Source organism: Raphanus sativus, unplaced genomic scaffold, assembly GCF_000801105.2.
Source record: "Raphanus sativus cultivar WK10039 unplaced genomic scaffold, ASM80110v3 Scaffold2894, whole genome shotgun sequence".
Taxonomy (NCBI): Eukaryota; Viridiplantae; Streptophyta; class Magnoliopsida; order Brassicales; family Brassicaceae; genus Raphanus; species Raphanus sativus.
The window spans coordinates 1-13276 of NW_026618201.1; the positions used below are offsets into that span (position 1 = coordinate 1).

General features: G+C 37.4%; 4 protein-coding genes across 4 annotated transcripts; 2 read left to right on the top strand and 2 right to left on the bottom strand.

The window, feature by feature from the left end:
* The first annotated feature begins 45 nt into the window (after positions 1-45).
* On the top strand, positions 46-4187 carry LOC130506117 (DNA polymerase epsilon catalytic subunit A-like). Its single transcript, XM_057000751.1, has 13 exons — positions 46-169; positions 256-339; positions 536-610; positions 710-769; positions 846-1108; positions 1191-1239; positions 1510-1670; positions 1770-1836; positions 2238-2342; positions 2456-2575; positions 2653-2841; positions 3052-3158; positions 3587-4187. Exons 5-13 carry the CDS (start codon positions 897-899, stop codon positions 3984-3986), a joined length of 1410 nt encoding a protein of 469 aa, XP_056856731.1. The 5' UTR covers positions 46-169; positions 256-339; positions 536-610; positions 710-769; positions 846-896; the 3' UTR covers positions 3987-4187.
* On the bottom strand, positions 4093-6672 carry LOC130506118 (protein SUPPRESSOR OF K(+) TRANSPORT GROWTH DEFECT 1-like). Its single transcript, XM_057000752.1, has 8 exons — positions 5943-6672; positions 5761-5866; positions 5290-5488; positions 5144-5212; positions 4981-5055; positions 4808-4906; positions 4567-4722; positions 4093-4448 (listed from the first exon to the last, which is right to left on the bottom strand). The coding sequence occupies exons 1-8, from the start codon at positions 6415-6417 to the stop codon at positions 4323-4325; spliced, it is 1305 nt and encodes a 434-aa protein (XP_056856732.1). The 5' UTR covers positions 6418-6672; the 3' UTR covers positions 4093-4322.
* Positions 6673-9934: 3262 nt separating this feature from the next.
* On the top strand, positions 9935-11584 carry LOC108810620 (beta-1,6-galactosyltransferase GALT29A). The gene has a single exon (XM_018582728.2). The coding sequence runs from the start codon at positions 10232-10234 to the stop codon at positions 11435-11437; it is 1206 nt and encodes a 401-aa protein (XP_018438230.1). The 5' UTR covers positions 9935-10231; the 3' UTR covers positions 11438-11584.
* Positions 11585-11685: 101 nt separating this feature from the next.
* LOC130506119 (zinc finger protein WIP3) lies at positions 11686-13206 on the bottom strand. Its single transcript, XM_057000753.1, has one exon. The coding sequence runs from the start codon at positions 12829-12831 to the stop codon at positions 12406-12408; it is 426 nt and encodes a 141-aa protein (XP_056856733.1). The 5' UTR covers positions 12832-13206; the 3' UTR covers positions 11686-12405.
* Positions 13207-13276: the final 70 nt, after the last annotated feature.

Consider the following 13276-nt stretch of genomic DNA (forward strand, 5'->3'; position numbering starts at 1 on the left):
CACGATAGACGTTCATTGGATCAACTAATGATAAATATGTTTGCGTGGATGTGGTTGTGATGCATAGCCTGTCTCCTGGCAACGTCCGGCAGCAAAATTAGCAGTGTTTCGTTGTGCGGCAGCATTTCAGTGGTTGGATCGGAGGATTTCTCAGTCAAGATATGCCCATGTAGGTTATGCTTGTAAAGTGGAACTGTTTCTCTTCATAATGTTTGCTTTATTGCAGCTATTGACATTTCCTATGCAACTGATTAGGTGCCTTTGGGGAATTTTGGACTAGATTGGTTAACATTCACAATAGACATTTTCCTGTCCAGGGCACTCCGTGACCAACAGCAGGTTCTATCTTGACTCTCCGTCTAGCTTCCAAGTGTTATAATAGTTCAACTACTGCACTATTTGTCTCCCTTCTTTTTCTTTGCCTTTTTGCTCTTGCTCTGTGCGTCCAGTTAACTGATTATGACTCTGAAATGTCGATCTGTACTCAAGAGAGAAGCAGCTTTTCCATATCATTTGATTTTTATTTGTATAATAGGTTCTTTGGGTGTCAGATAATGGTGTTCCAGACCTTGGTGGTCTAAGCAATGAAGAGACATTCTTTGCTGATGAGGTATGTCAAATAGTTTTTCCTTTTTGCGTTTTAGTTTGTGTGGCCTTTGTCATGACCTTCGCCCACCTCTTGTTAACTGGGATGCTTCTTTTGTCACAGGTGCAACAGACAAGTTTGGTATATCCTGGAGCGTATAGAAAAGTTTCTGTGGAATTAAAGGTCATAAATTTTTTGCTTAATTCTTTTTTTTATTATATTTGGATTTTTTTTATCTAATTTAACATGCATCGTGCAGATCCATCACTTGGCTGTTAATGCCCTTCTGAAAAGCAACCTGGTGAGTGAGATGGAAGGAGGTGACTTTTTGGGATTTGAACAGGATGGGAATTCCAGAGGAAGTAGTTCGAATGTTAACGCCAGTTTTGATGAGACCACTGGATGTGCTCCAGCATTTCGAGTCCTGAAACAGTTGATTCACAGTTGCTTGACTGATGTGTGTAAATCACGCAATATATATGCTGATTCCATTTTGCAACGTTTGTCTTGGTGGCTCTGCAGGTATGATTACGTCACATCCTGTACATATTCGCTTTATTCTCAACTCGTTAAATACCAATTAATTAGTGATTTCATATTGTAGCCCTTGCTCGAAGCTTCATGATCCAGCTCTTCATCTCATGCTTCACAAGGTAAGTGACAGACTGCCATTTAGTGATTTGTGCTTTTTATAAGATATAAATTAGTGGGTGCTATTAAATGGCAGCAAACTATATTAAATTTCTCCTTGCATCTCTGTGTGATTCTTTTTTTATGCATCTCTGGTTTCTGCAGTATGCTTGTTATAGGCTGGAATTCCCAATGCAGCCTAAATATCTTGATATGCCTATTACACTCACATTTTATTTGCTTATAAACTTTTAAATCCATTTGACATCTTGTGGTTTTCATCAATATTGTAGGTCATGCAAAAGGTGTTTGCGCTGCTTTTGACTGATTTGCGGAGATTAGGTGCTACAATAATATTTGCAGACTTCTCAAAGATCGTCATCGACACAGGGAAATTTGATCTATCTGCTGCTAATGCTTATTGTGACAGCTTAATCACAGCTGTGGGGAATAGGTTGGTTTTTCGTTGCCTAATATATACGTCTATAATTTCAATATCTTGTGGACTCTACTCATTTCCTGTCACTGTTTCTAAATGCTTTGCCACTGACAGCGATATCTTTGAGTGGATCTCGCTCGAACCGGTTCACTACTGGCACTCATTACTTTTCATGGACCAGGTTGGATCTCTTATGTCTTATACTTCGGTTTTGTATTTCCAATATCTGATTGCCAAACAGTGCAAAGTTGTTTTAAACTGTAAAATTGTGAAGCCGTGAACACAAAATCAAGCCTCAAAGAGAGGAAAATGAAAAACTAAAAAACCATGGAACCTGCAATGCATGCAGGGTTCCAGTATAAAAACAAAATGGGCCAAAGAACTAAAACTAATAAGTAAAAATGTTTTCTTTTGGATGGTTGAGAAATTATATCAAAACTGCAGTACGAAAATTCCATCCTCCTAATTAGTTCTTGTCTTTATGTTTGGTTTTGTCAACACCTCCTTCGTCAGTTCTTGATCTCATATTTTCTTAATAATTTTCCTCTCATCGAGATGTATCTTTTCTTCTACGTTTTATAGTATAACTACGCTGGTATCCGAGCTACTGACGATGAAATTTCACCTGACGAAGTGACTATTGAACCAAAGTGGAGTGTTGCTCGACTTTTCCCTGAGTATATTCAGGTTTGCATACAGATCCCTCAATCAAACCAATGGTCATTTAGCAGAACTAAAAACTTGTGTCCGCGTGTGGACCATTTTTCTTGTACACTCATGCATTTCATCTGTCTTGGCAGAGGGATTTCATCATAATTGTTGCCAAGTTTATATTTGACCCCTGGAAATTCGCTTTAGAGAAAAAAAGAGGCAGTTCAGAGAGTTTAGAGGCACAGATGGTAGAATATCTAAAGAAACAGGTAGTCTTAAAGCCAATTCGGTTGATATATTGTTCATCCACTCAAAAGATTGGCTCATTTTTTGTTCTTTAATGCAGATACCATCGAGCTATATGGATATGCTTGTTACAAAAATCAATGATATCACGTCACACATGAAGGAGATAGACTTTTCAGATACATCTCGAGATTCTAGTCAAGCTCCCAAAAGAGATTACACGTTAGAGTTCGTACAAACTATCTGTGCTGTTATGGCTCTTGACCAAAATGTCGAGCAAGATGTTCTGGTAACTCCACTCATTCCTTTTTCTTTTTACCTGATACTGATTTTACTGGATAACCATATTGAGTAATTCACACCTATCCTTTTGAAATCTTGTTCTTGAAACTATGTTCTGCAGTGAAACTAAGTATCTTTTCATATACATGCTTACTATTGTCTTCCCATGTTTGTTCTGTAGACATACAATTTTGCTGACATAATTTTTTCTTTATAGGTACTGAAAAGGAATCTGTTAAAGTACATTAACGTAAAAGAATTTGCGGCTGAAGCCGAATTTCTTGACCCTGGGCCCTCCTTTATCTTGCCTAATGTGGCTTGCAGGTATTACTTGACTAAACAGATATGCTCAGTTTTCGTGATTGAGATATGCATTGTGGTGCCTTCTACATCTAGTTAATAGAGAAATAGCCTTACGAAATCAACTTTTCTTCTGGCCACTAGTTTAATTAGAAAACCAAAAATCCCTGACAACGTGCTGCTTTTCCTGGCACACTCTTGTGAGTCATTATAGCAAAAACGTAGTCTGTTTGCAACACGCAGGATGCGTTTAGTCACATTAAAAAGAAACGAAACTTGCCTTAGACTCCCCAAATCCCATTAAAAAAAAGATTAGTTGTACTTTTATCTTACTTCCAAAGGCATACCTATTGCGTTTCATATACTTGACTTTCTTGCAAGAGTAAGCAAGAAGTAGAGAAGCGGATATGTAATTACTGAGTTCTGTTGTACTGTTTTTTCTCTTGTTGCAGCAACTGTGACGCCTACAGAGACCTAGATATAGGCAGAGACCCAGTTCTATTAACAGAGAAAGAATGGTGCTGCGTAGATTCACAATGTGGGAAGATATATGACAGAGAGCAGATGGAGAATAGTCTTCTCCAGATGGTGAGACAGAGAGAAAGAATGTACCACATGCAGGATCTAGTTTGCACGAGGTGCAATCAGGTGAAAGCGGCTCATTTGACAGAGCAGTGTGAGTGTTCTGGATCCTTTAGATGCAAGGAGAGCGGGTCTGAGTTCCGCAAGAGGATGGAGATTTTCTTGGATATAGCAAAGCGCCAGAAGTTTCAACTGTTGGAAGAATGCACATCTTGGATTATAGATCCCACCGGAAGCTGGCAAACCAATACCGGAAGACATCATTCATAGGTTATAGATTTTTGCATAGATTTATTAACACCCTATATGACTCAAAAATGATGTTGTGGGCAAGAAGTATTGTTATAATTGCATTTGTTAGCAAGCAACAGACTCATTACAGACGTAACTAGCGATCATGGCTTGGCTCATTATTTTTCTTAAAAAGTATATGACAACATAATTAATTTGATAAGTATTATATTGGATATATACCAAGAGCGCCATTCATATCCAATAATTTTTACAGTTAAGGAATAAAGAAAATTAAATGATATGGATGAAACAAGAGTCGATTTGTTCTTTGTGGTACACATAGATTCCCCTGACACTAGAACCATGTGATCATCAACCTTCCTCTCCAAACTCCTTTGTGAATCTCTCATGGACCTCAAGATCAGACTTGCTCACTGTTGGTCGCTGTCTTGCTAATACCTTATCAAAATCTGTTCTTGAGATGGGCGGTGGAATAATCTGTTTCAAATCCAAACAAAAATAAAGAAACATAAGCTCTTTTGCATACTCTCCATTAGGATTTTCTCTAGTCTTATCATATCATCACTAAAAACAGCTTCAAGGAAAAACTGCATGCCTTTTCCGCGAGCCCTTTTTCTGCTAAATCCTGCATTGTAATCTGAATGGCACCAGGTTGTTTAGGCCCACATGGCATCCACGTCCCATCAGCTGACTTGAAAAAGAACATGGCATCTTGGGTTTTTCTGACAGGTTCAAACAGAACATCCTTGACCTGCCACAGAGTAGAAACCATTCAGAATAAAGACTTGTTTATTTATATGGCTATGTGTAATAACAACTCAGGCGAAGCCACCTACACAAACAGCCACATCTGAACCAGAAAACCCCTCTGTCTTGCGAGCTAAATATTCAAAATCAGCTTCATTCAAATTATGAGGAGTATCTCCCAGGTGCACCTGTATCATACACGGACATCATTAGGCAAAAAGGATTTTAATAAACTAAATAATTTTACTCTGACGAATGTTACTTTGAACATGTGCTGCCGAGCCTTCACATCCGGTAGAGGGATATAGATACGCTTATCAAAACGTCGCCGAATAGCCTACAATCAACATGGTATTTTAGTTTTGAGTGTTCTTCTAAAAGCTGGGAATAAATTCGAAGAACCAGTTCACTATCAAGTGTTTCACCTGATCAAGAGCATATGGTGTGTTTGTTGCTGCCAGTACAAGGACTTTCTCATCATTGTGTCCAACACCCTACAATAATATAAGGAGAGAGGGAAAGTCAAGTTTCTGCTAATAATTCAATTTTTTTCAAAATATAAGCTTTTCACCTGCATCTGCACAAGAAGCTCTGTTTTGATACGTCTTGAAGCTTCGCTCTCATTGCCTTCCCCACGTTGACCACACAAGGAATCTATCTCATCGACGAATATAATTGACGGAGCACTCTCCCGAGCCATCTCAAAAAGGTTTGATACCAGCTTTTCGCTTTCACCCATCCACTTCGAAACCAAATCCGATGAAGACACACTGATAGTTGGGACGCACAAAAAAAAAAAAATTATTCAAACGCCACTGTATACATAGTGCACATAATACTCATCAAAGTTAAAACCTTGTATATATAAAGATACCGAGGCACGTCAAACCCAAATATACAGTTCTTCTGATAAAAGCTATATAAACTACATAACAACTACAGGGCAGCTACTTAGCTACTCGATCAGGCTACATATGGTTCTGGAAACAGTTAAAGTTGAAATTTTTAAAGAGCAAACAAACTTGGAGAGACATATGTTTACCTAAAAAACGTAGAGTCTGCTTCCGTAGCAACAGCCTTAGCCAAGTACGACTTCCCAGTTCCAGGAGGCCCGTACAGCAGAAAAGCTCTCCACGGCCTCCTCTTCCCTAAATCACAACAAATCAAATTCGATCAACAGAACTGATCAACGAATCCAATAAAGTAAGAAGCTTTATTATATACCTGTGAAGAACTGAGGAAACTTAACAGGCAAGATCACAGCTTCCTGCAACGCCTGTTTCGCGCTCTCAAGCCCCGCGACATCAGACCACTTCACGTTAGGCTTCTCCCTCACGATCGCAGAGTCAAGCCCAGCTCGGAGCTTCGACTGCTCCGGATCCTCCCCTCCTCCATCTCCGTCCTTCCCTTTGCTCTTCGTCTTCTTCTTCGTAGCAACCGCAGCGTCCCCGTTAGATCCAGGACCCGACCCGCCTTCGTCTAACACAGCGCGGATCTCCTCGGCGCGGCGGAGATACTCGGTGAACTTGTGGGTGATGGCTTCTCTGATCTTAGGGTTCTTCTCGTACTTGAGATGCGTCTTGAAGTACTCGAGCGCGTTCATGTAGAGAGGGAAGGCCTTGTTGTAGTTCCCGGCGTTGTCCTCTTGGACCGCTTGCTTCACGTACTCGATCGCTTGCTCCTTGAAATTGCTGTACATCCTCTCTTCTTTGTTTTTTTTGTTTTAGGGTTTTTGCAGAGGAAAAATAATCAAAATTCAGAGTTGTTTATTGAATTGAAATTGAGATGATTAGTGGGAACCCTAGAAGCGTGGTTGATTCATGATCAGGAATTTTCTTAGAGAAGTATAGAAAAGGAAAGGAGGTGGATTATAGAGGAAAGATGAGGAGGAACAAGGAGACTTAATGATGTCGGGAGAAAACAGCCGAGTGTTTCTGTGTATAACACGAAAACGTCAGGGTGTCTTTTTCGTTTAGCGGAAGAGAGGATGTTTCCAACCGTTTTGATGAATGACAAGAGAAATACTCGCTGTTTTTATAAGCACGCAAGGTGGTTTGGGCCGAAGTCCAAAAAGAAAAGGCTTGTTGGAAACTACATGAAGGCCTGTTGGAGACTACATGAAGATCAAATCAAACCCGGCCCTTTCCTTATTTGTTTTATAACAAGTTTGAGAAAATTATTATATCCAGTCGGTAATTTTATCTTATCAAAGATTTTTTCTTTTTGGTAATCATCTCATCAAAGTTTATGTCTGAAATCCTATTTTTACTACTTTTAACCATTTTAAAATTATTTCGAGTTATTTTATATAAAAAATTCTATATGATGATTTTATTTTTCCAAATCAAGATTTTCGATACAATTTTTCTCTTAAAATCTATACTATTAAAACAGAAGACCCTTTTTTGAAGTGACCTTTTATTTCAGCATTATTTACCATTCTCTGCCACTGAATATTTTTAATCTATACTTTTAATTGTATTGATTTGTTTGTTCAAAAAAGGAAAAAAGAAAGATTTTTTTCTACGAAATCTTTGACATCCAACAAACAATATATTTCCTTATTTTTCTATCTTTAATCTTATATTTCCTAACCAACTTACCCGAATTCACAAGGCTTTTAATTACCAAAATATTTGCTGCGGAAATATTAAACAGAGGAATATACTTATGCTACCTGCTTATCCTTCCCTATATATACTACGTTACTCAGGCTTTACATTCTACCACGGAAATTTGCAAAGTCTTTACAGAGAAAATGAAGGCTGCACAGAATCACAGGTCAAAACAGATTTGAGTTCTAAGGATTATTTCTCTATGTAGTCAACACTATTTGTATGTTTGAAGCATGAGATATTTGCTTAAGTTGAAGTATTGAAATATATTAGTTCGTTTTTAGTTGTGTTCTAACAATATCTTTGTTCGATATAGTGTTCTTACGTTACGAATTTATAAGATTTGCAATATTCATTCTATAGAGGATATGTTTAATTATTAGTCGACACAAGCAAGACAATAACATAATAATTCTTTAGTAGTTTTCTAAGATTCTGGATCCTGTTCCAAAACATTGATGAGTCTTAGTTGCATTTGGCAAACAATGACAAGTCGACAATTTCATAGATATGATCTTGTGCTTTGTTTTTGTAATATTTTGGAATTTTTTGCCCATATGACTTGGTTACTTTTTTTCTGGTGTGACTAACTTGGTTACTTTATGTGATTCGTGAGATCTTTTGCAATTAATTGTCAACTTATTAATATGCAAATTATTTAAAAACAATAATTGTTTGTGCTTCTAAATACAATTATTGTTTTGAACTAATGCATATATTTGCAATAAATTATTGTATATTCCACATTTAAATATGTTTCAAAACATGACAAAACATACTTTTTTGAGTCAACTGATGATATTAAAATACTTCAATGAGTTTCAATTACAAACAGCCTTACAAACCAAGGCAAGAAACAGAACCAGCAAAGGCTATCTGTAAAACCAACAAGAAGAAAAAACATATTCTAATATTTATTCTTTTTCTCTAAATGAAAAATATATAAAGAATTCTGACTCCTGGTATCCTGTACGATAATAAAATCCAGTACGATAGACTTCGAACAAATATTCCAACAGAATATAGAGTTTACAAGTATTCCGTGAAATCTGTTAACTAAAGATACACATATTTAAATATTAAATAATCAATACTATTAAAATTGAAATGTGCCCTATTTATATATGTTGTGTCCAAATATTTTTAGAACTTCCATCAAATTATATCATAACTCATATAACTGCCGATTAATAATACAAATATTTTGTATAACAGTTGCATAATTAAAGATACTCGACATTTAGCTATTGGAATAGTGGGTCCTGAGTATTTTGGAATTGACGGGGAAATTACACAATATGTTTACGGGTTAAAAGTAGTTTACAGTTATAGAATTTGATTCATATTTAAAATAGGTCTAACGGTATAAAAGTAATATTACAAGTAATTGTAGGGGTTATTGTTAGCAATGATTCTGTATCAACAATATTGATATAAATATGATTACAAAAAGTTTAAATATAAAAGTTAAAATTTTCCAAAAAAATAAACCCACTTTTTGAAAGATGGATCAGAATATGAACCTAAATCTATTTTTTTTTTGTTTGTTCAGAAATGACGGGTTCGTGGGAGAAGATCATTTAAAATATGTTTAGGAAGCCAAAACATAGATAACAAAACTATAATTTAGATATGATGATTAAAAAAACTTAAATATAAAATCCTTCAATCAATACAAATCTATTCTATTAACAGCAGTGTGTGTCATATTGATAAATGTTGTGTCCACTTTTTAAAATTTATAACTGTCATTTAATCAATTCTATTAATACACATTAGATTAATTTAGTAACTGCCAAATTATGGGCCTTTTAATACGCGTTTGATTAATTTTTGGTTGGGCCACCATTTAATGATTTGTTTCCTAATTTTTGGCAGGTTATGAGTATTTTATTCGGGGTGGGTGCGGGTTGGTAGATTTTGGATTGCTGGTACCCACCGACCCGAAAAGGATTTAAAAACAAAAATAAAAAGAAAAGTAAACACTTTTTAAAAATATGATAATTTTAAAAAACAATTTTAAATTTTAAAAATATATAATTTTTATTATAAATTTATTTTTTATAATTTATAATAATTAAATTAAATAAAAATTATAACCCGCAGATAACCACAAAATTAAATAAGGCGGGTTCCGGTACAAATTATTTGTTTGCGGGTTGTGCGGTTCATATTTTTTGACCAAAACAAAAATGAAACCCGCGGGTTGGCGGGTTCGACCGACAATCCAGCCCTAGCCGAACGTATACATAATTAATTTTTAAGTTGATATTATTTAATAATATATATTTTCATTAAGATTTATATACATAGAAAACACACATATGAAAACTAAATTAAAATAAAAAAATATACCCGCCCTTTAAAGGGCGGGTCAGAATCTAGTATAATTGTTAATAAACAGATGCTTCTTGATAAAAAAGATTAGTTGGCAAAAAATATAAATATATCATTGGAAGTAGCCAGGAAGTAGTAATGAGACATTAATCAAAATATCTACCTAAAAAAAAAGTTTATTAAAAATGCATGTATGATCTGAATTTTTGTTTTTTTCTTTCTATCCAATAAAAAAAGTTTATTAATTGAAAACAAAATAACATGCTACCCACACACACACACTCTTTATCTCTCTACTCTAGCTCCAAAGCGTAAGGGGGAACACAACATGGGTGCTGCGTCATCTACCAGAAAAAGAAAAGATTAATTTAATTTAATGTCAGTTGAGTTGAATCGTCGACGGATCTAACCTCCTTCTCCCAGATCTCCATTTCAGTAGGCTTGCCAAATCTCTGTCACACCTTACTTTATTAAGCAACAAACCAATGTTGACTTCACCTTCACATTCTCGATAATGGAGTCAACCATTGCAGATTCGATTTAACATCTAGCTAGATCCCGATGAAACGATCCGTCCGGCCTCTCTTCAGCGCCCTCCTCTTCTGCTTCCTCGCCGCGACGCTCATCTGCAGAGTCGCGATTCGCCGGAGAAGCTTCTCCTTCAGCTCGGCGATAGCCGAGCTCGGCAGCACGTCGGGGTTCGTGACCGCCGAGGAGGTCGTGTTCAACGAGACGCTGCTCGAGTTCGCCGCCGTCGATCCCGGCGAGCCGAAGCTCAGCCAGGAGGTCGATCTGATCTCCGATTACGACAACACTCGGAGAAGCCACCGTCGCTACTTCAGCTCGATCGATACCCGCCGCCGCGGCGGTGGAAGCAGCAGAAAATACGTCCCTTCCAAGTTTCCGGTAACGACGCTTCGCTCCTCCCTTCAGGTCTCTCGTTACTGGTCAGAGTTTAGAAGAAACCTTAGGCTATGGACTCGTACCAGAAAAGCTTACGAACCTCATGTAATGCTGGATCTGATCCAACTAGTCAAGAACCGGATCGATTCTAAACAAAACGGCGTCGTTTCGCTCTCTAGAAGATACTCGTCTTGTGCGGTGGTTGGTAATAGTGGCACATTGCTGACTAGCCACTACGGTGAACTCATTGATAAACATGAGATAGTGATCCGTCTCAACAACGCGAAAACGCAGCGTTTTGAGAACAAGGTCGGATCCAAAACGAGCGTTTCTTTCATAAACAGCAACATTCTCCACCAATGCGCGAGGAGAGAGCGTTGCCACTGCCATCCTTACGGAGAAACAGTCCCCATCGTCATGTACATCTGCCAGCCGATTCATTTATTGGACTACACCGTCTGCAAACCCTCTCATCCCTCTCCTCTGGTCATCACGGACCCGAGATTCGACGTCCTGTGCGCTAGGATCGTGAAGTACTACTCTGTCAAGAAGTTCTTGGAAGAGAGTAAGAGAGCGGAAGGGTTTGGGGATTGGAGTAAAAGTCACGAAGGGTCTTTGTTTCATTACTCGTCGGGTATGCAGGCGGTGATGCTCGCGGTGGGGGTCTGTGAGAGAGTTAGCGTATTCGGGTTCGGGAAGTCGAATTCGACCAAGCATCATTACCATACGAATCAGAAAACAGAGCTGAAGCTTCATGACTATGAAGCGGAGTACAGATTGTATCACGACCTGGAGAACAATCCCAGGGCGATTCCTTTCTTGCCGAAAGCATTCAAGATCCCTTCGGTGAAAGTTTACCATTGAGTATAGTGTATAACCGTTGAAAGAAGTTTTGTCAGAGAGAAGCTTGTGCTCTGTCACTTTAGGGTACGAGTGTTCTATACAATTTGGATTTGTCATGTCACACATATTGATGAAAATGTATGGTAAATTTTAGAAGATATTCTTACATGATGTCAATCTAGTGCCGAAGGCAACGTTGAGATCGTTTCCGATGATGTGTTCTCTTTACATTCTATAACACTTTTTTTTGTAACTTTGCGAATAAATAAGATTGGAAGCACGTGTCACATATGTAATGAAAAGAGAGATTACAATACATAAGGAAGAGTCTACATTGAGGATGTGAAGCACACCAATTTTCTCTTCTAATACAAATACATGAATAAGAGAAACAGAAAATTTACGTGCTTCACAAGATAACCCACACCCTTAATAAAAAAAACAAAAGGGAAACTCTAATTAAGACAGGAAACAAACAAGCTTATTACTAATTGCTTAGATAGGTAGGGGTTTACACAAGCAACAAAATGCTCCCCGACAAATACATCCCTCGGAGAAAGAGAAGTTTTTGTTAGTGAGCATTATTTTAATTAACCTCTTCTTAAGGTTAGTCGCAATACACCCTAAACATGCATGGTAATAGATAGAGAGCTAAAACACACCAAATACTTGAAAACGCTCAAGACCTCAAATTTTACAAGTGTTAGATAGACAGCAGGTTCTATGTAGACTCATCGTATATATATCCCCATAAGAAGATCTAAATTTTAGAATGTTGCTTCGTTTTCTTTGCTAAATTGTTATATTTTGTTGCATATATCAAGTCTAAGTCTAACAAAGAATTTCTCCCTTTTTCAAGATAGAAATTCTTTGTTAGACTTGAGATGTTTTAATGGCCAGGCGTAGTTAAGAAGCAACATTCGAAAATTCAGATCTTACCTATATGGACCGATGATTCCCCACAGTCCCCACCAGTTTACCTAACGTCATCACTCTGTGGTGACACATTCCGTGTCCTCCTCAAACCCACCAAACGAAAGAGAAGGGTGAGGAGAGTGTCCGTCACCAAATGACTTGATGTGGTCTTTAAGAGACCTCTTGTGCTTAAAATCTGATCCACATGTACAGTACCAAAGCTTCCCGCAGTTTTTCTCATGAGTCCTCCAGTCACCTTTCACGGCCAGCGCTTTGCCGCATTTGCCGCAAGAGAAAGGCTTTGAGCCATGCTTACGTTTGTAATGTGTCTGAAGTGTACGGAAGTCCTTCAAGGGCTTGGCACGTGGATGGTTGATGTTGTTCTTGCATCCCTCCGCGCAGCAGTAACATGGAAGGCGCAGGATAGCTGCGGGTTGGGTCGTGCCTTTCAATGAGTCCCCTCCTTTTCTGAACTCTGATCCATGTCCCCACATATGCATCTGTGTTTGTTTATATTAATCCATTAGAACGTAATATAATATTGCATTGATGTGTATAACTTCTTTGTTTATGTTTATATATGTGAGATGGTTGAGTTTATGAATATTCATGTCCATTATGTTATAAATGGGACTGTAATGTTTGTCCAAGTTAGGAGTACACTTCTAATATATACTAGATCATTACCCGCTCGACCGAGCGGGAGTCATTTTTTTTTTATCTTTGTTTTTACTAAATGTTATACATGATCGCCAATGTGTATTAATATAAAATTTTGATAAATAACAATGTGTACTAATGTGTTTAAGTAAGCAATGTGTTTAATTACTAAATTTGATTTTTAAATTTTATAATAACGTAAAGTAGATTTTTTCTGTATTATTTAAAATATATAGTGCTATATATTTTGTATTTTCAACATTTATCATACAAAACTTACATTGG